The following is a 21,628-nucleotide window of genomic DNA, read 5'->3' as shown; positions in this document are numbered from 1 at the left end:
GCACTTGTCAAAGAAACATTAGACATTCATACCATCAGCTGCAGGTACAAAATTTGCTTCTATTAATGTCAAATAAAAAAGTTTGACAGTGTCATTATGCCATTGTTATTACATCCAAAGCAGTCATTAATGATGGTGGTACATACACTGCAGTGGAGAAAAGGAAATAAAGCAAGGGATTCCTCACCTGAGTTCCCAGGAAGCACAAGGAAGCCCTGTACTATCACTGCAGCTCTGGAGCTGCTTTTCCACCTGCCCCTCCTTTGCTGTTCTCCCCACAGGCACTTCAGCTTGAGAGGCACACAGTACCAAACAATATTTGACCAAGACTATTAAATCCTGTGTCTAGAGAGGGGAAGTAGAGAAGTACCTTGGCCCTTTCTCCCCCGTTCCTTCTCTACACTCAGTAGCCAGACACTGTTAAATAAGAAAAAAATAATCTATCCTGATTTTAATAGGGCCAAAGTCAGTCTTGACCTACTTTCAAGAGAAAAAAAAATTAATGAAGTGTCATTAGCTTAAAATTTCTTCCTATGCACTTCCAAAACATTAAGGACATTTTTTTTGTAACAAATTATTCTCTGCAATATGCTTCTTACCTCCTCTCTCTAAAGTACATCCACACATATATACAGGAACGACATAAAGGGTGCAAAGGAATATGAGCTGACATAACTGGAATAAAATACCACCTCGATTGCTCTGATCAAAGTTACAAAGAAAAAAAAAAGGTCACTTAATAGCTGTAAAGAATGTGGAGTCACTGTCATTGGGGGAATACTGAGAGCAAACAAACACTATTTTCCTGTGTGTAGCTGATCTAAATGGTCGAGTACAAGCCTCTGTGGAAAGCACTCAGGAAAACAGAAGCATGGCCAACTCACACTTAATATTATGCTAAAAAGATACAAATTCACGTTCATTCTTTACAGAATTTGATGTTTTCACTGTTTCATGAGGTTGCAGTTTACAGTATGCCATAAAACTCCCTGCAATTCATAAAATGCCATGTGGCAAATGCCATGTGGCAAAGACTAAACCAGCAGTTTTCAGGAATGAGATGGTAAAGAAAGGAAATGTCTTCCCTAAACACTGAGCACTCAGCCATTAAAAATATAGTAAAGAAGCACACATGTGACAGATAGGGACAGATGGCAAGTAGGGAAGCTACAGGGCAGCTAAGACTGACAGTGTTTTTGACAGCTTCAGAAAGCAGAACCACAGTAAAGCATCAAAAGGTGACTGAGTAAGGATATTTTCTCAGGGACTCTGAGGAAAAATCTCAATATGGAAAATGCAGGTTATCTCAAGCTGGGCAACCACTGCGAGGGAATGAACAGGGTTTGAAAGAAGGACTAAGGAAAAGCCAGCACACTCAAATGATGCGAAGCAAGCAGTAATATGTTTTTAAGCCTTGTAACTGACTCTCCTTCACCTGAGGTTTTCCTGGGTTTATTTGGTCAGGTTTACTGTATTTGTTTTAATAAAGTCCTTAGATTCAGGGACTGAAAAGTTCAGTCCCTATGCTCAATATAAAAATGGGATGTGGATGCACATAGAAAGTAATTCCAACTAAATGCACTGTCTGATTCAGGGTCCTAAGTTGAATTTCTGAAGAAAAAAAATATCCATCATTTTTTAAAAAGCCTTGTAGCTGGAGATTTAAAATTACATTTTCAAGAGCCAGTGTGGTTTATCTTAAAAATGCCAAATGAAGGTAAAGGATTTCTTTGCTTTATACATATTTAAGAACTCCCAGGTAGTATTTCTAAGCATTGCTACCATATGTACCTGTGCTAACAGCTGTACCACTAAATAAAAAGCTGTCAGAATTTGCAGATTCAGAACTTCAGCTGAAAGGGATTTACCATAGCAGATGTATCTAAGCACATCTTTTTATGTGCAAGTACTTTTCATACCGACATCTCATCAAGCCAAAAATGCCTTTTCTTTATGGAAAAGATTAAAAGGTGCATATACATGCAGCTCACAGAAACTTCACACGAAGTTTACTGTACTCCATGATGATTATTTTGATTCAATGGATTTATAATCCATCTATTGCAGTGCAAGTGTCTGCATGAGTCTGAGTCTGAGTGCTATATGGGCAATTAAAACCAAGAAACTTGAAGCTGATGTGACAAACCAAATACCCGTAAAGGCATGAAAAAATTGGGGCATGCATAAACTTGTCTCCTTACCTCAAAATTTGCATTTTATTCAGGAAAGTTACAAGGCTTTCACTTCTATTATTTATAAACTGTTTCTCTATCAATGATTCTCAAAATGAGCACTGTACTACAAGGAGTCCCTTAATGTACAAGTTTTGGACAGGCAACTGCTAAGATTTAAAGGATTTGTGTTATTTCTAAAACCAGGAAAAATATACTAGGCTCACCTATTTTAAGTTTCAAATGCTGGGAAGAGCAATTCCCACAGTCTCCACTACACTTCATTGCCAAACTACAGATATCCTTCTGTTTCTTCTCTCCACTCACATTCAATTCTGAAAGGCCCCAGTCTCTCAGAAATACCCACAGCCTTACTTAAATTTGCTCTGATTTCATCACTGCAATCAACCTAAGGTTACAACAGAGTGCATCCCATGTCCTTTTTTCCCCCCACTAATCCTCCCTCAAACAAGCCTAAAAACAAAATATGCCTCCTCTACACCTTCCAAAACTTTTAATTTCCACATCAAATTCAGAATTCCTGTCCTGAGGTTTCCCATATTTCTAACCATGCCACAATCCTTAACTTTTTCTCCCAACTTTTCCTAACCTATAGGTGTCTGATGATCAGCTTCTTCAATGGAATTCGTCACTTTTTTCTGAATCTTCCAAGTCATAATAAAAAAATAAGTCAATAAACAAATCAACCATTTGTAACCCGGAGTTCAATCTTCTAAGACTGAATTTCACTTAGATTTTGGACTATCAAGTTTAGCACCCTGGTTTCAGTGTACAATACAAACACTTAAAGCCTCATTGCCAGCAATAGCAAAAAAAAAACAAACCACAAAACCAAACAACAAAAACAACAACAACAAAAAGAATTAAAGGGAGAGCAGCAGGACATATATCTGACTCATATCAGATATGAAACTTTTTTTTTATACAACCAGCCTAAGCTCCACACTGAAAAGCCCCAAATGAGACCCCTGGCTTACTAGCATCACTGCACAAGCAGAGATAGAACTAGTTAGTTTACAGCATGAATTTCTGCACAACTTCCTGTTACATCTTTACAACACAGTGTCTTAAAGCATGAAGAGTGATAGAGAGCATTTTATTGTTGGGGAAGTGTGTAGGCCATTAATCAGTTCTGAACAAAATAGAAAAAAGGCTAAGCATGCTCTAATAGCTTTTCAGTAACAAAATACTGTTGCTGAACTTCTCATATAAGAGATTCTTCTTCTCACAATGGTATTTCAGATCTAGAAAAAAGTGTATCGTACGATCTAAGAATAAATTTTTAGTTCTTCATTTGGAATCTTTTCTTAAGATTGTGACCAGGAAAAGGTATGAGAGCAGAAAAAAAACCGTACTAAGATAAATATGGTCACCATTTTTATCTGAAGCGTACTACAACCACTCAACTTCCCTTGCAGATATGTTTTTGACCCCCTTCTAGATACTACAACATTATTCAGGCATGATTTTCTATTACAAAAGCTACATGGGACTCCCACTGTTCTGTATTAGGCAACTATCTGCCAATTCTACTTCCTGTAATAACTCCTCCTAGCTTTCTCATTGTGGATGCTAAGGTTATTGTTAAGTAGTAGGAGTCTTTAAAAATGATTTTCAAATTGTTCAAAAGACAAGTTTTAAGCAGAGGGTCACATCTATATTTACTAGTCTGGTTGCTTAATTCCTTAATTCTTTTCAATACCATCTAGTTCTGGAAACTGGCACTTTTAAATACCATCTGGTTTACGTCTCTTTTTTTCATCCCTCCTTTTTCTTTTTAAGCTTGTTCCATAATTGCTTCTACCAACACCTCAATTTGAAGAAAGATCCTTTGATACGTCCTCCATAATGAAAGGTTCCAGTTCAGAACTTCTTCAAGCTCGAAAATGAACTTGGATACGAGAGGTAAGACAACAGCTTCTTTTTTGATAGAGCTTTATTTCTAGAGGATATAAGGAGAGATCATCTATTAGCCCTGTGTATTCTCCAGTGGGCTTCTTGTCCACAGCGTGTTTCAAAAAGATTAACTTTATACCTCCTGCAAATTGTTCCTCAAGCACCTTTCTTAGCTGAATGTATGCATTTTATCTTATACTGCCAGAAAATTTATGCAGCTTTGTATTTTGCTCTTGCAGACAAAACTTGAATTTTAAAAAATGGTGAAAACTGCTTTGTGTAACCACCTTTTACCCTGCTGTTTAACTATGCCATGGCAGTTTCTTCTTGGACTTATGTCTCATAGGTGCATGCATTTCCTCCAACATTTCCACATGGCATATTCATCAAGTAATTTCCATGCCACTTACAAGGATTTTAATTTTGTAAATTGTCTTTAATATGGTATTTAATTTTAAGTCATTTTCTTTAGAAAACAAAACCCCCAAAGCAGGGGATTTTCAGAGATGGTGGTAGATGATCCTCCAAAAAATTTAAATACATTTTACAGAATGACAGTAATGCTTTGAGCCAGATTCTACACATAATGGTCAGAAGCACAAACAAAACTGCTTCTCCCTCTTCTGGTTTGCAGACTAACTGCTCCATGAAACACTCACTAGCTGTGCCTAGCAATTTAGTCTCCACATCAATCACTGCCTCAGCCACTGCTGCTGCCATGCAGGCACCAGGCTGACCAGGGAGCAATACAACTAGGAGGTTAGAAGAGAATGAAAGGGCTCCAAAGACAAAGAAGAAGACAACAACCACATAACAGAATCAGCTTGTGTGCATTTACACACCACATTGCTCACGGGGCTCCAGGACTTGGAATAACACATCTATGATTTTTCATGAGCTGCTGTTTCTCATAATTTCTGACCCATGATTATAGAGAAAAGAAATATGAATTCAGATACTAGATGTGAATTCAAGAAGTAGAAGGCAAACAGATCTCTATTAAAAGATAATGAGAAGGCATATGCTAACTGCTTAAAATTGGCTTTCAAAAATTTGAAACTAAAATCTGCCTTCTGAGACTGAACAAGCCACTGCAGAGCCAATACACCTGCTGAAAACTGGCTCAATAGAACTGTGTGCATTCCTGGGTCTTGTTGCAAACATGCTCTATTTGGATTTCCTTGCACATTGCTTCTCTCATGAAATCTCTTTTTCCTCTGTTGAAGGCAGTGGTATCTCCCCCTCTACTTGTACCTAAGTTCTCCTCTTTACTTCATACATTTCCAGTCCCATCAAACCATCACCTTTTCTCCCCAAGTTACAGAAGCTTTAACACCTCCCTCCTTTGCCTCTGTGGCAGGGGGACAAAGCCAGGGCCCATGTCCCTTCCCTTCACCTGCTGGGAAGGACTCCCCTGCTCCTGCCCCACAATGAAACTGGTGTCTCACATGCAGAGCTGGGTTTCTGTACTGCCATGGGACAGTTAATGGTAAAACACAGTATTTTTCTGCCAACACTGTCAACACTAATCTTAAATACCTTCTTCTCCAAGTCATTGTGAAAGTAAAAGACTGAGGCATGTGCTATTGAGGCAACTTGCAATTGTTTAATGCTTTATTCTAGGACAAACGGAACACAAATCAAAAGGAAGCAATTATAAAACTCCTCTGAGCAGCAGCTTAAGGGAAAAGACAGAAAAACAGACTTACACAAAAATGCGTCTTTTCAATCCCCTGGCTTTTCAGGTAGGAAGAAAAGACCATTATTTTTCCTTCTCTGTTTCTGTGTACTGCTAAGAACAGAGTGAACGGTAAAAGAAATAATTTAGGATAGATTAAACTGGCCAGCTCTGGTAGCTCTTGCAAAGCCAAACAGCTAAAAGCCCCTTTGAACTTGGACAGGGCAGACCAGCTCAAGAGCCCATGCCAGCCTGCAGCTTGCTGAACACGCTGAGCAGAGAGGAGCACTGCTCCAACCAGCTCATTCTGTATGCAAAGCAAGCAGGTACAATGCAAAGGGGATGTGAGTCACGCAAGAAAAACATATAAAACAAAGGCAAAAGAGCTGGCGAGATAGAAAGGACAGCAATGTGGGAGAGTGGGCAACATCAGGCTGCCAAGAAGGTAAATCACAAGTGTAGAATGTGACCTGAATAATACAAGAAGTAGGTATCCTTACAGAAAAAAAGATAAAAATTAAGAAAGTGATTGTGAAAAAGAAATCTTTAATATTCTCCATCTCCTTTGAAGCTCTTCTGCTCTCCATATATACAGTACAAAGTGAAAATCCTTTAAGCATATAATATAAATTTACCTCCTGAAAGGATACACAACTTCCAATTTGGCTTAAAATATCAATGCAATTACCTTCTTGCTATGAAGACTTCCCAATTCACCATTTTTTGTCTGTTGTTTGAGTTTATGCTTAATATTTTCGTTGAAACTACCTGGTAATGTTCTGGAATACAAGTAGCAGAGGATGAAACAAGAAAGAAAAAGCTCTAGCATCTCCACTCCTCTCCTAATCCAACCCACAATTTTGTATGGCCACACTTAAGCTTCCCAGTCAACCTGTAAGTCAGATGCAGTCCATCAGTTTTCCTATTACTTTACTGCAAGGCCCAGCAGCCATTTAGATGGCTGGTACTGACCCATATCACAGTGGAATTCTTTATCCCATTCTCAGGTATCTGGCAATTTAATCAAAATGAAAAGAGGTATAGCCTGATAAAAAATAATCTGCACAAGTTAGAGGCAGTGCTGCAAAACTCAACATACATTTACATAGTCCTGGAGAGCAAAACAAAGACTTTGCTGAAGAAAGAAATGTGTTAGAGAGGGCCTGAGCTGTTTAGGAAACATAATTTCAGTTACTCCTTTCATTTAGGCACTTAAATTCTCTGTTTTGAAGAAATAATTTCAATGGGTGTTTTCAGGCTTTAAAAGCCTGACAAAAAGGCATGACCACTTTAACACAGTTGAGCTGAAGCTTGTGACACAAGTCTGTCTTGAAAACAGCAACTTTAAATCTCTACTTCATAGAAGTAAAGTGTTAAGCAGTCAAAAATAAAGATACACACACAAACTAATCATTTGAGATCACACCTTCTGAATTTTTTCTGCTTGGCACTCTAAAGCTTTTACAATCCACTTTAAATAAATGTACATCTCTTTGCCTGTATATTTGCTGCTTTTTTCTGGATTCTGTATTTGCCTACAGAAGCTTTGAAACTTGCACAATAAAATTTTACATATATTTAAAGCTCAATCCAATAATTCAGGGAAAAAGGGCAAAACAGTTACGTTCGGTCATTACAAACTCTGGGAAGTTACGCTAATATAAGAGCAAGTTTTATACCATCATTTAACTGTGAAGAGTTTAATAACATTAGCACTGTAGATGGAAGTTAGAGCTCTGAAGAACAACATCTGCAATATGAAAACTATAAAAATGTTAGCTTTATCAATAAAAATAATTCCAATAGAAATGGTTGACTCAACATACCCTGAAATAAAAAAAAAATCAAAAAGACATATGTGACTGCCTCTTATTTACTAAACTGCTACTCAAGTTCTAATTTACCTACTAAAATCAATTTAGTAAGAAAAAATGTACCCTCCCAGGCACCAGAGAAACATACCATCCCATTTTTACAAGAAACTTGCAAAGGAATGTATTTATTGTAATACATGCTCAATCCCAACTTTACACTGGATGTCATGGAAACATCACAGCCCATTTAAAATGTTATTGCTGTAATAAGTTGTTTCTTCCAATAAATTAATTGTCCACAGTGAAAAAACTTCATTGCATATATCCCTCATTTATTTAATACAGCATCTGAGCCTATTCCAGGAATTCTCAAATTGAGGAATTCTCAGGAATTCTCCTTGAGGAACAAAAGGCAGTTAAAATACTTACTTCAACACCTTCTGATGTTGCAGCATCTTCTCCATTGTAATCTTTCTTCCCAATTTCCATAAATAAAAACCAAATTGCACACTCAGCTTCAAGAAGGATTCAAGGAGCTACAGGCTGATGAGTCTCATCTCCGTGCCTGGAAAGGTGATTGAGCAAACTTCCCTGCAGCAGTGAATGTTCACATTGACATTATGAAGGATTTTGCCAGGGTTTCCCATCATGTTATTTGAGGAATGCTGGTGAGACATGGGTACTATGTCTGATGGTGGCTGATACTCATGGTGTCACTCAAGAACTGGCAGTGATGCCAATACTGTTTAAAACTCTCTATTAATGACCTGGATGGTGGGACAGGGTCTGGTCTCAGCAGTTTCAGGGGTAATGCCGCACTGGAAAAAGAGATCAACACTCCAAGAGCAGTGCTTCTATTTCAAGCAACTTTAAGAGGCAAGAGAACTGTGCTGATGGGAAACTCATGAAGATCAACCACAGTAAGGGATTTACTGTGAGGGTGGTGGGACTGAGAGGCTGTGGACACCCTATCTCTGAAAGTGTTCATGGCCAGGCTGGACGAGGCTTTGAACAACCTGCTCTAGTGGAAGGTGTCCCTGCCCATGGCAGGCAAGTTGGAGCCAGGTGATCTTTGATACCCCTTCCAACCCAAACCCATTGTACAATTCCATAACTCCAAGTAAAAGAAATAACTCGCTCCCAAGGTGAAGTAATACACAAGACAGGCTGGGCATGCAGAGGACACAGTTCTGCAGAAATAGATCTGGGGCTCCTGGTGGATGCTGTTGAGTAACAGCCACCAAAATGCACCCTTGGGAAGCAGAGCAGGCTAACCAAGTATCAAGCTCTGTTGGCAGGAACAACTGAGCAGGCTGGGAGAAGTGATTTCTCCTCACTCCAGCTTTCAGCACTGGTAAGACAGAACCTGGATTGATGTGTCTGATTTTGAGCTCACCAATAAAAGACAGACCTTGGCACAGTGGGGAGCTGTCAGCAGAGAGACAACAAGATGATCAAGGGCCTGGGACACATGACACAAAGAGTGACCAAGTGAGGCTTGTCCAGTCTGGGGACAAGGCAGCAATCAGGCAGACCTCATTACCCTGTTCAATTTTCATGTGGAAGTAAATAGAAAAGTCATAACCTGACTCTTTTTAGATGCACACAGCAGTAAGACAGGAAGAAACAAACACAATTTGGAAAACGGGACATTTCTGCTAGCTGAGGAAAAAAGCTCTTTTTCCCTTGAGGGTGGCCAAACACTGCAAGAAGCACCTCAAAGACCCTGTGGCACCATCATCTCTGGAGCTACTCAAAATTTCCAGGCATAGCCTAGAACAACCTGCTCTAGTTAGACTGATTTTAAGCAGGGGTTTGAGCTACATGACTGCCAGAGGTCCCTTCCTATGCAATTCTATAACTATAATTATAATAATTATTTATTATAATAATTCTATAAGAATTCTATAATAAATCCAATTACTTGTAATAGAAAACAAAATATATTATTAAGTTACTCTTCTCATCTGAACCTTGTTCAGTCAGCAATAGAAATGACATAGCTTTAGCCTAACAAAGGTGTTTCTGGCATGAAAACAAAGGTTTTGCAGTTACAGAAATTATTCATCACTAACACTGAGAACTTCTTGGAAAATAATGGTCCTACTCCTAGCACTAAAAATTAAAGTCCAGTTAAAGAATGAAAACAACATTTGACAGCTCTGCTATTAGGGATTTACACTGCTGGAGCTGAAGATGCTCAATTTACTATTTGACTCTCTTATTACAACACTCCTCTAACTTCAGAAAACCTATACCAGAAAAATAAAACACCTATGTAGAACAGGAGCTCAAGCTACCTAGTATTTGAAGTTTTTCATTACCTCCATTTCTCTTCCAGCAAGTCTATAAGGAACATATAGAGAGCTTTAAACCCTAAACCATTTGTATTTGAAAAAATCCCAAACTTTCAAATTGCATGATTTTGATCCTTACTCAACCTTGCAAGACTGCAGAGTTATTTCTGCTCCCTGCTCTCTTCCAGACTTCACTCTCACTTGAGGCTCGCAGCTTATACCTACACTGCTTCTGCTCTTCCTCAGAGGAGCTCCTCAAGCAAACACCATTAGTTGTTATTCCTCATATCCTCACGTTCTCAGGCAAAGCCTGTGTGCAAAGATACATGGAATTAAAGCCAAAAATTTGCAAATAGACACTTTGAAGTATGCAAATACACAAACACTGAGATACAAATGTATTTGCTACTTAAACAAAAGCCAGCTCACAAATCAAATGGAAATCTGTAAGTCAGCAAGTTCTTTACATTGATATCATTGGAATTTAGATAAGAAATAACAAAAGTTTGTATTTTTTATTAGTACTTTGTGAAGGGCTTTATTTCACTGACCTCTCTCACAAGTAAATTTATTTCCAGAAAGTGACTGGTCTCAGAGATGTCAGCTCCTCCACATAAATCCTGAAGGGATCATTTCCACCCAGGACCAAAGAGCACCACGTGGCGAGACCTCTCATCAACAACAAGTTACTTCACAGAACAGGAAATATACTCTCAAGTGAATTACAAATATCATGGTTTGTTCCACCCTTTTGAAACTGGCCATCTGCTCATTGCTTTCCCCATCCCAACATTATTCTTCATATGGCCTTCAAAGTTTATCCACCACTATGCTGGTATGTTGTCATTTCTATCAGTTTGTAAACATTCAGAGCCACAGTCCACCCTGCATGACTGTCACTTTCACTGACATATAACTGTATTAATGAAACACTTCTAATGTGTCTGAAAACCACATTTATAGCAAGCATTTTCTAACAGATTACCAATTATTAAAGAAAAAAACAGGGGTTAAGACATTAAGTTTAAATACTGTTTTTTCTAAGATGACTTTAAGCTGTGGGCCTCACTCTAGATTTATTTTAGAAGAAGACGTAAGACCACCTACGTGTAAGCTTCATAGGAGAACCAAAATCCTAATAGGCCCTATCATTACAAGAACCCATGTTATACCTTTTCAGTCAATACATATTGAGATCTCAAGCACTGATCATGTAACAGGCCATAAGTACTTCCACAGTTATTGATTTTGATACTCCAGGAATTTCTCTGAAAAAAGATTCATGCCAGCTCAAACAAAATCCCAGAATACTTCTGTTAAGTTTCTCCCCTTAAAATAGTAGTTGTTTCAGGGCTGACTGATTGTAACCTAGTGGCTGTCCAAAGAAGACTCTTAATTCATGCCATTAGCCTCCTACACAGTCTTTAAAACCTTGCTCAGCAATAATTGAGCTTTTAAGGGACTTAAAGTTACCTTCTGAGGCAACTGGGAACATTACAACATCCAATGTAGCATAGAAATTTGGGTTATAAATACTTCCAGAGAACAGGCAGCAAGTTGAATGCAATACTAAAAATATAGAATACAGGCTTTCCCTTGTTCTCATTAGGTGTCATTCTGCTCAAACAGCAGCAGAGTCTTTACATTCTATATAAGCTCAGTTCACTGCCATGGCTTCACCAAACTCTGGGAGAAGATGCTTTACTCTTGCTTACTTAGAAGTTATGACACTGAAAACTGTCAGCACACCTGAAGGTGGAAATCATTCCATTCAATCAGATCTTTATACTTTCAGCTTCTCTGTGATCACTAGAGCTGAGCTGGCAGATTTTGCTCTTGTCCACAGAGTTCTCAAAAAAAAAAAAAAAAAAAAACAAAAAAAAACACCCCAACAATTCCACAAGCAAGCTTACAATTTTATTCCTATTTTTTGCCACTGGCTGGGTCTACAGATCTGATCTGTATCAGTGAGTGTAATGGCGTTACACAGCAACTTTTCCCATACACAAAGTAACTTCTCCCATTCTGCCTCAAACTCATACATATCGTAATGCTGTTAAGAATTTAAGCAATATGCTACTCAAGAGGATTGGAAACTACTCTAAGTTAGGCAGCTGGTTAATAGAAATTAAAAAAGCATCATAATATGAGAAAGTTAAAACAGCTCTTATGTCTTATAACACTGTAGAGCCCAGGGGGATGCTCCTGACACTTCTACTCTTTTCTTCTCCCACAGGACTTCTCTGCCTGGCTCCTGCACAAAAAAGAGGACAGCTCCTGCATTGTACAGAAAACCTTATTTTTTTTCCAGAAAGAAATAGCAGAAAAAACCAAATTTGCTTGAATAAATCACTAAATTCTCTTCCAGACAACTAGAACTGCAGTTCAGGTGATCATTTTCATAGCATGCATCCTCCCAGCTCAGAACTTAACTCTGTTCCAGTTATCCATAAATTAGAGTGATGGATGAATAAGAACTATCTGTTCCCATTTGAAATAGTGCTGACCACTCTTTTATCATTCCTGGCAATTAACAATAAATATGAGTTCTAGTCATTTTTTGTAAGCAACCTGGAGATTTATAGCAGTACTTTCAAAAGTCTGAAGACAAGACTTATCTTTGGGTGAAAGATTTTTCAGGGTTGTGACAACCTTGATGAAGAAAAGTTCTGGCACATCAATCATTTGTTTGCTATTCTGACAAGGGAAACCTCACACGTGACACATACAGTGCAAGAGTAGTTAAGGATAGTTGCTAGTTGTTGCCACAAGTTCTAGACAAGTTGTCTGTAAACAAATAGAAGAAAAAATAGCTGACATCATTACTAGTTCAATCAATTTGTGTCAAAACAGCCTAATTTCTGTCTAAAATACAGTAACTGACTTCAAATAGGAACATTTGGAAGGAAATGGGGTTTTTTTAAAAAAAAATACTTTAGGCAACATCTCTAATTACTTCAATAAGCTAAAAAACCCACAGTCTAGAAAAAAAATATGATGTGTCAAAGGCAAAACTCCCCGGAAAGCAATTCTGAGAGTTATCAAACAAAATAGTCATTAAAAAAGGATTTCATTCTATTCAATGTTTGCATCAGCACCATGGATGCTGAAAACAAAACCATTGTTACTAAATGTACCAATGATACAAAGCTAGGAAGGACAAAAAACTTAAATCAATTTTGCAAATGAAAAAATTGACAGAAGGGGAATGAAACTCACTGGGGATGAGCACAAAACTCCTATAAAAAGACACTGAAATATATAAGTAATAGTCTTTAATAAAATTAATAATATCTAAATACCAAGCTGACAGTCAATTTCAGGCAACTGAAAAATAGTAAATACCAGTGAAGTGTCCAAGCACAACTTTCAAAATAAGCCAAATAGTATTTTCTGGTCCATTTTGTACTGCACTTAAGAGACAAAATACTGTACTCCCACTGAAACACCACTTTTCAAGAAAACAACTGACAAAAACCCAAAGAGCAGGCCATTCTTTGTGTTCCTCCAATAAAGGCAGAGTGAATTGGATTTGGTTACTATTTAAGCAGGGAAGCTTGAAAGAGGGCTTGCTAAGAACCAACGTACCCAGAAGGCTACTGCAGAGAAAACAGCATCGATTTGTTCTCAGGTTCTCAAAAGACAGGAGATGCAATGGGCTTAAAACTGAAGTTAACAAGATTCACACTAAGCACTTTGGGAAGGCACCACCACTTTTCAATTTTAAGGACAATGAAACCCTTGAGCAGATTACACTGGAGACAGGTAAGGAAGTAAAAAACCCACAGTCAGTAGCAGGACAAAAGAAAATTGTTTAGTCTTTGTTGTTCCTTACATTTATTAAAAAAACTATATAGAATTTACTGGCTCCAGCACCCATTTCACTGGAAGACACTAAAGTACAATAGAGAGTTTGTGCTTTTTTTCAGTTTAAACATTTGTGACTTTATTCTCTTCTCTCCACTATCTTCAGCAGAGTCTTACTTTTCAATTAACACTCTTACATTTGTGTGATGATCAGTTACCACAGCTGCAAAGATCAGAGTCTGTCTTATGTTATATTATAGCTAGAGCTTAAAAAACACACAATAGTCAAATAAAGGAATGTAAAAGAAGGAAAAAGAATCCTACTAATATTTTCTAGTCCACTCTCCCCACTCCAGGACTCATGGGTTTACTGCTGATTTACACTTCCATAGAAAAATGTAGCATATGGTAAGTTAAACAGGACAAGAAAATACAGATATAATGGAAGTGAATTAATGAAAATCAATAGTTTTGAAGACTGAATTGCATTGACAATAAATTATGGGGTTTACACAACTCAAGTGATTTCACTGTTTCATATTAGAAAGTAGACAAATCTTACAATAAAGTGCTCTTTCAAGTGTGTAGTTTAAAAGATTGCGTTCCTAGTTTAATCAAACTTCAAATAAACAATAATGAGTAATTATTAATTATATTGCAGGCATCATCAGCTAGGGATAAAATGTGATAAGGACTTCTCAGGTTCTCTCAACCCCTCCTTTATAGAGCAGAGAGGCAAAGCAAGCCCCACCTCACACTTCAAGGATTACCTGGTAACCTAAGAGACAATCAGTTTGGACAATGTCTCTGAAATACTAGATGTGGAACTATTCTTCTCTAGTTTTAGACATAAAGACCCAATTCACAATTCTAGTCTTTCTCTTGTTATCAGTGAATGGCAGAACTGGCCCTCAAGAAGACAATTCAGCAGGTCTCAGACATGTCTGAGACTCTTAAAAGGGCTGCCTGTGTTATTCTATTTCTCCCCACTGTCTGCAGAGGCAGCCTAATGTCACTCAGACTTGACACCAACTCTTCCCCGGCATACCAGGTTAGACATCTCACAACATTTCTCTTCCCATTCTTTCCTCATGCAGTGCTGGTTAAGATTCCACAGTCTCAGCTTCTTGGCACCTCTCCAGGAAAGCCAAGTAGTGGGGGTGGAGCTGAACACAAGTATCACCATCTTCAATGGCTTCCAGAGAGGGCAGTGCAAACATATAAAAAACTGTTTCTTTAAAAAAAAAATAATTAAAAAATAAATTTAAAAGGCACTATCCAGACAGCAACTTTTGTAAAAGTGAAAGCTACACATTAGTATGAAAAACTAATAGCCTGGCTCTGTAGACACTTAAACAGGTATTTTAGCAGAAAATCTTACATCCTGAACATGAAAACATATGCAAATGTTTGAAGAAATATAGTCTATAGGTTTTGTCTTTGTTTGGTTGCTTTTTAAAGTAATGTCATTCAAAGGAATTACTTTGCTTTTTAACAAAAGACATAGTTCTACAACTTCATGGTAGTATCCAATACATTAATAATAAACAACTTTTCATATTGAAGCTGGGACAAGACACACCATTCCACTAAGTCCCAACAGGGGTAAAAGTCCATGCCAGCATTTGAAATTAAAGAAGTTCCAATTTGTGGAGCACAGCATCAGTTTTTGCCCCATGTTCCAGCTTGGACCCTGAGACTTCAAAACTAAGACAAATTCTCTTCAAAACCATAACATTATTTAAACACATTGTCCATGAAACACAAAGACTGAGGAGAGGTTGTGCTTCACAGATCTTCTAGGACGTTTACCATGATCATCTGCTCCTTAGCAGCTAGCCCCTTCCCACATGAATTCTAATTACAGTTTCTTCATGAAGTCTTCTGAAGATCTGTGTTAAAAGGTAGAACTTAATCTAACTTACAATATTTTTAGCCCTCTATGAAACAAATTTTCACTATCGTACACTATAAATCATTTATTCCCTCCCTGTAGTAAAAGACAGGCCACATACACAGGCATCTGAAAGAACAGATCATGTTAACACCTGATACGTGGAGAAACAAACAAACAAACAAACCCCTGAAATACTCGTAACATCATCACTGCATCAAATATATGGCACAGCAGATCAAACACCTCGGAACCAAATTCGTAAGAGTTTGTCCTGCCGGCCACCAAGAAAACCCATTGTCAGATATTTAATCAATTTAGCCTAATTTTCTGACACCAGAGCTGGAAGGCAGAAGGGAAAAGTTGAACTATTCAATAAGTCTAGTGCTTCAAATGCATTCAGAAGCCTTAAAGGAAGACTTAAAAATATTCAGTATGCTTTACATTAGATTCGTATGATAGTTTCTTGCCTATTTTAGCTATAAAGTGTCCTCAATTCTCCATTCAGACATTAAAAAAAGACTTAAGATGCATGCTTCTAATCGTACAGCAAAGTAGTTTGGGCTTGATTCCAATTTCACCAGGAGCAAAGACATTCTCAGCAGAGATAATCCATACTTCAGGGTTATTTGATTCCTTTTAGAGCTCCTTGGGAAGCGGGAGTCAAGCTACCTGGTTATAATGACAAAACAAAGGGAAAAATGTACAGCTGTCTCCTAGCACAGGCTATAATACAAGAATGAACAAGTATTAAAATGATGCAATATATTATTATTCACAGTGCTTTCCTCATTTATGTAAAGACAAATCAAGAAGTGCAATCTTACACTAGCCAAACAATCCACTAATTAAACCAAATTAGCTAACAAAAAATTCAGAAAACAATATTCACCTATAATAGCAAAGTATCACTACATGTCTTTTTTCAAAGTAATTACTAACTATGCACTGAATAACCACTATGACTGGCTGTGTAGTTCAACTTGAAGTTTTAAATTCATCTAATACAAGGATGGTTTTCTGTAATAGTACTGAAGCCACTACTCCAATTTTATTGCCCATTTGTAATCTTTGCAATTGAATTTAGCACTCAGTTGTTTATCTACTAATATTCTTCAGGAGAGAGAAAAAGTGGACTTCACTGGCAGACTATGTATTTTCAGACATTTTTACAAAAACTGCTCTTCCTCCTCCCCTCCCTTCTACATCGCAAGTCTCTTGAATATTTCTTAAAGCTCTACGGCTTACCACCAAGTTATTTTGTCCTTGAAGACATTCACAGCATTTCTCTTCCATCAGCAAATACACACACCTCACCTTCACCTAATTTTTTTTAATATAAAATTGTATGAATTACCTTAACAGTATTCTGCAAGTACAGCCCAAGTCCACAACCATCCACAATAAATTCAAATTATCCTGACTGAAGTCTTTCCAAATGCAACTAGCTTTGCTGTATGGGAGGGCCTTCGATGTTCACATCAAATAACCTTCAAATTGTTCAACAATGACAATAATCAACTCTATTGTCTTGATGAATAAACCCTGTGAAAATGTGCCCATGAATGTCATGGACTATACATGTTCTCAAGTGACAAGATACAAACCACAATGTGGAAGTGATTCTACTGAAAATTTAAAGTTTGTGGACTCATAAAATCAAGATGGATACTAAAATAAAAGAACATAAGGTAGCTGCCAAACTATATAACTTTTAAAAAGGCATTCTTCCCATATTTTCCTTAATATTTTACAGAATTGAAGTTACAATTATTAAAGTACAGAGGTTGAAGAGTGAATTCAGCTCCTAACTTCCTAATACACATGTCCAAAATCAATCAAGCAAATAAAACCAGGTTCTAGTGCTAGCCTGAATAATCTGATTGAATGGTAAACAAATCAGAACAAAGACCAAAACTTACTGAATCACCTAAAGGCATCTCTTATCAAGAGAGATCACCCATCTGACAATTACTGCACGTTTAGAACGGACAAGACCTCTCACAAGACCCAACAAAACCACACTAAAACATGCAGGGAGGCAGCATGCCCTCACACGGAATTCCCTTTTCCACTGTCACCAGATCACCAAAGGGCCATCCACAGCGGGATGTTTGCCAGTGCAGCGCTCCTTGCACAGAGCCTGCCGCGCACGCTCTCCCGGCTTTGGGCTTGCACGGGGAGCGAGCGGCCAGCGCAGCACGGGGAGCGCGGACCCCGCCAATCTGCCAACACGAAACGCGGCTGAAAGAGAGTTTAAGGGCTTCTGGAGACTTCCAACTCCGCTAGTTACAACATGCAGCAGCTGCAACGATCCATCAGATTCTGCAGAGGCACCCTTCTTGCTGCAGAAGAGCGTAGTGATTTGTTAAAGACAAGTTTCGAAAGGACAGAGAGGAGAAACTTGCGGGACTTTCTCTCCCGCTAACCTATGCGAAAGGCAGCTGCGTGCGCGCTACGTGGAATCAGCACGAATTTGAGGCAAAGCGAAAGCATCCCAGGTAACACACCGGGAAGGCAAGAGCCCACAGCAGAACCTCCCCCGGAACACCAGCCTCGCCCCGCCGTTTGTTTCCTAGTGAGGATGGCAGCGGCCAGTTCTCGCCCAGGGGCTGGCGAGCGCCAGGGCGCCTTCCCAGGGCGCTGGGAAAGGCGGGCTCTGATCTGGAGCGGCTGGAAAGCAGGCACTGACCTGAGGGTGCGGTTGCCGGCGCAGCCGCGGCGCTCCATGGCGGCGGGCACGCAGCTGGTGAGCTCGGTCCAGTCGGCGTGCAGCCCGCAGCTCCAGCCGGTGGAGAAGCGGGAGAAGAGCCAGGTGTCCTTGTCGCCGCCCGGGCGGTGGCAGGCGCACTTCTTCTGCCCGGCCCGGCAGTAGCAGGGCTGCTCCAGGTGGATGTTGCGCACCAGGTGCCGCCCGAAGGTGGTGCCGCCCGTCTTCTGGATGTGGAGGAAGACGATCACGTCGCGGCCCCGCATGTCGAACCGCACCCGCCGGCACAGCTCCCCCCGGGCGAAGGGGAACTTGGCCGCCAGCCGCGGCATCGCCGCCGCCTCCTCCTCTTCCTCCCGCTCCTCCGGGCCCCCCCCGCGGCGGGCGGCGGACGCCGGCGGGCGGCGGGGGCAGGCGGCGCCGGGGCAGGCGGGCGACACGTACTGGTAGACGATGAGCAAGAAGAGCAGCGCCAGCAGCGGCGGCAGCAGCCACCTGTTGAAGCGCTCGTCCATGGCGGTGCGCGGGGGCAGCGCGGCGCGGGATCAGGCGCTGCCGGCCGCTGCCGGGGCGGCCGCCCCGCTCGGATCCCGCAGCCGAGGGGCGCCCGGCTCCCTCCCCGACGGCATGGTCCTGGCAGGCGGGAGGCCGCGGCTCGCTCCGCTCAGCCCAGCGCGCCGCGCCACACCCCGCCCGAGGCGGCCATCCCGAGCTCGCTGCCCGCGGTCGGGCACCGAGCGCCGTGCCCCGGCCGCACAGCTCCGCTCCCGATCCCGCTCCGCCGCAACTCCAGCCCAAACAGAGCGCCCGGCTCCCGGCGGGGCACGCCCCGCCCCCGCCCGCCGGCCAATCGCGGCCGGGCCGGCCGCCCAGCCAGCCAATGGGTGGGCCCAGCACGCCGGCCCTGCCGCCAATGGGAGCACGCGGCCGCCCGGCGGGGGCGTGGGGAGCCGCCCCGCGAGCCCCTTCAGGTACCGGACCGGGACCGGCCGCGCGCGGGGCGGGGGGAGGCGGCAGCAGCCAATGAGAGAGCGGGGGCGGGGCGTCGAGCAGCCAATGGGACGGGCCGGAGGCGCAGCCAGGTGAGCGGGGCTCCGTTAAATTCCTCATTTCCCACCCTTGTCCTGTGGGGAATGCGGGGCTGGCGCTGTTCGTGGTGTTACGCCCGTGCTTATAACTGCAAGCGCTTCATACAAGGAGGTCGAACAGCACCGACCACCGCACAGATTAATTAACTAATTGTAGGTTCGCTGGTACGCGGCGCTGCTGGTTCTTGCGGTCTTCAAAGTACAAGGTCTCTTAACTGCGAATCCCCTGAGCAGAACGCTTTTACCTCCTCGAGGCAAAAACATCGGTTCCCCGGCAGCGCAAGCTGCTCCATTTAAATGTCAAAAGGTTACTACAATCCACATCCTGAATCTGTGTTGTTTTCCCTACTGAAAATTATCCTTTTTAAAATAGACATTCAAATCTTTAGCCCGCAGATCATACTCAGCTGAGTTTTGCAAAAAAAACCAAAAAAACCCAACCAAACAAAAAAATCCAAACCAAAAAAAACCCCAACCAACCAAAACCACCACTGTTTGGCCTGCAGTGTGCTCCCCATAATGTTAATAGTCTGTTACAAGCACTTCATATCCAAAACCAAGCCTCATATGGCTCCTGGATTACAATATATTAATATGCAAAGCATTTTGTCTTAGAACTGATTGCACATCTCACTTATTTAATTACAGAATGCCTTTATTTACTGAGGGATTAATTAGATATCTGACAGTGCTAAAGCAACTTTTTTTGCTCAGCTAAAGACAGCTTCACCTCTGCAAGACTGATAACAGAAGAGCAGTGCCTTCCCACGGGACCACTTAACTTTAGAACTTATAAAAATAGACAAATGCATTTTAAACTGAAGATTTTTTTATAGAAACCAAGGGTACTTGGATTTTTGGTGTACAGTATCTGCTCCCATTAAAGCTTGCCAGAAATGATAAAAAATTACCAGAAAATGGTCTAAACAGAAGGTGCTCAGACTGTAAATGTTGTGAGGTGTCCACAAGAACAACAGCCTACACCACCCATCTCCCAACATCTACCACACATGCATGCACACTCCCAGTGTCCCATAGTAGTGTTGTGGTATTACACCAGTAAAAGTCAGACAGTGGCAAATTTTTGGGTCTTGCCAAAACATGAAAAGAGATGATGCACTTCTACCTTCAGTGAATTTTTTTAAGGAAAACGCCATGGGTTACTTGGTGAAATTCACCCTTGTACACCCATGCACCACAGTGCTGGAAGTCTTTTCATCCTTTGGAAGAAGAATTCAGAGTCTGGTGTCAAACAAAACTATTTAGTCTTCTTCCTCTAAAGACAAGAGATGTGCACTTGCTGACTCTTATTGAAGTAGAAACATCATTTTCACCTTGAGAAATCACTGTGTTCTTTGCCAGCATGAGCAGCAGAGCACCCACCTTCTCTCTAGGGAGACCAGACTGTTCTCTGCTTTGGCCACCTCCGTGCTCACCTGCTTTCAGACTTCCTGTGCCTCCCAAGTGTGGACTTAGTCAGGTTGTCTTTTAACCTCTTTTTTTACTAGGTGACACAAAGCCTGTCCTAAAGAAATTTAAATATTTATATGTATAAGATACAGAATCATTTTGTTCTCATCTCAGCCTATTCATTACTTAACAAGAAATATGGCAAAATTCATTTGAAATAGAAGTGCTGCTAAAGGATTTAGACACAAATATCTCTTCTGATGCTTTTAGCATGATACAGAAATATCATAATTTAAGATTTTCTCATTAAATACCAGATTGTTAACACTGTACCGTCATCTCCATGAAAAAAAGCTCGAAACTAAAATTATTAAACAGAGAAACACTCAATTTCGGTAGAATTTTAAATTCTTATTTATTTAAACTTACTCAAAACAGTTATTGATTCATGAAGACAGGTAAAAAATAATGGAATAGATGTACAAGAGAAGTAAAAATATTTATAATAATGTTTAGCTTAAAAACTTGACTCTTAAAAGGTTCTCCTTCTTCTGAAACTAGAAGTTGTTACTTGCAGTGCCACATGAGTCAATATGTGTTTATGCAGCTTTCAAAGGCAGGCTTTTAGTTATGAATTTGAATGCTCTTAATGATGGTCTGTGGACCACACTTTATGTAGAGTCACAAACCACAGCACAACCAACAACATAGAGTTTTCATTTGGTAGTATTTTATGTTCTCTTTATAGAGGCCCACGTTACTGTGCAAGTCCTTGTGGGATTAAGTTCTAATAAAATCATTTAGCTTCTTTGCAAGTCCGTGGCTGTAACTCCTTAGCATCA

General features: G+C 40.5%; 1 protein-coding gene across 4 annotated transcripts in view; it reads right to left on the bottom strand.

Annotated features, from left to right (window-relative positions):
* The window catches only part of HS6ST3 (heparan sulfate 6-O-sulfotransferase 3), a 276,111-nt gene extending 255,588 nt beyond the window's left edge, over positions 1–20,523 (bottom strand). Inside the window, exons 1-2 of one of the 4 annotated variants that reach the window (XM_063392323.1) lie at positions 18,271–20,516; positions 16,027–16,250 (exon numbers count right to left, since the gene is read on the bottom strand). In XM_063392323.1, coding sequence (XP_063248393.1) covers positions 16,242–16,250; positions 18,271–19,398 — 1,137 coding nt within the window. In that variant the 5' untranslated portion in view covers positions 19,399–20,516 and the 3' untranslated portion in view covers positions 16,027–16,241. Of the gene's footprint in view, positions 1–16,026; positions 16,251–18,270 lie in introns of those variants that run through there. The other 3 variants (XR_010079687.1, XM_063392321.1, XM_063392322.1) reach the window with 3 other exon arrangements.
* Between the last annotated feature and the right edge of the window lie 1,105 nt (positions 20,524–21,628).

The sequence above is a fragment of the Prinia subflava genome, chromosome 3 (assembly GCF_021018805.1).
Source record: "Prinia subflava isolate CZ2003 ecotype Zambia chromosome 3, Cam_Psub_1.2, whole genome shotgun sequence".
Classification (NCBI taxonomy): domain Eukaryota; kingdom Metazoa; phylum Chordata; class Aves; order Passeriformes; family Cisticolidae; genus Prinia; species Prinia subflava.
Note: the sequence above shows the minus strand (reverse complement) of the source record. Positions and strands in the feature narration are given on the sequence as shown.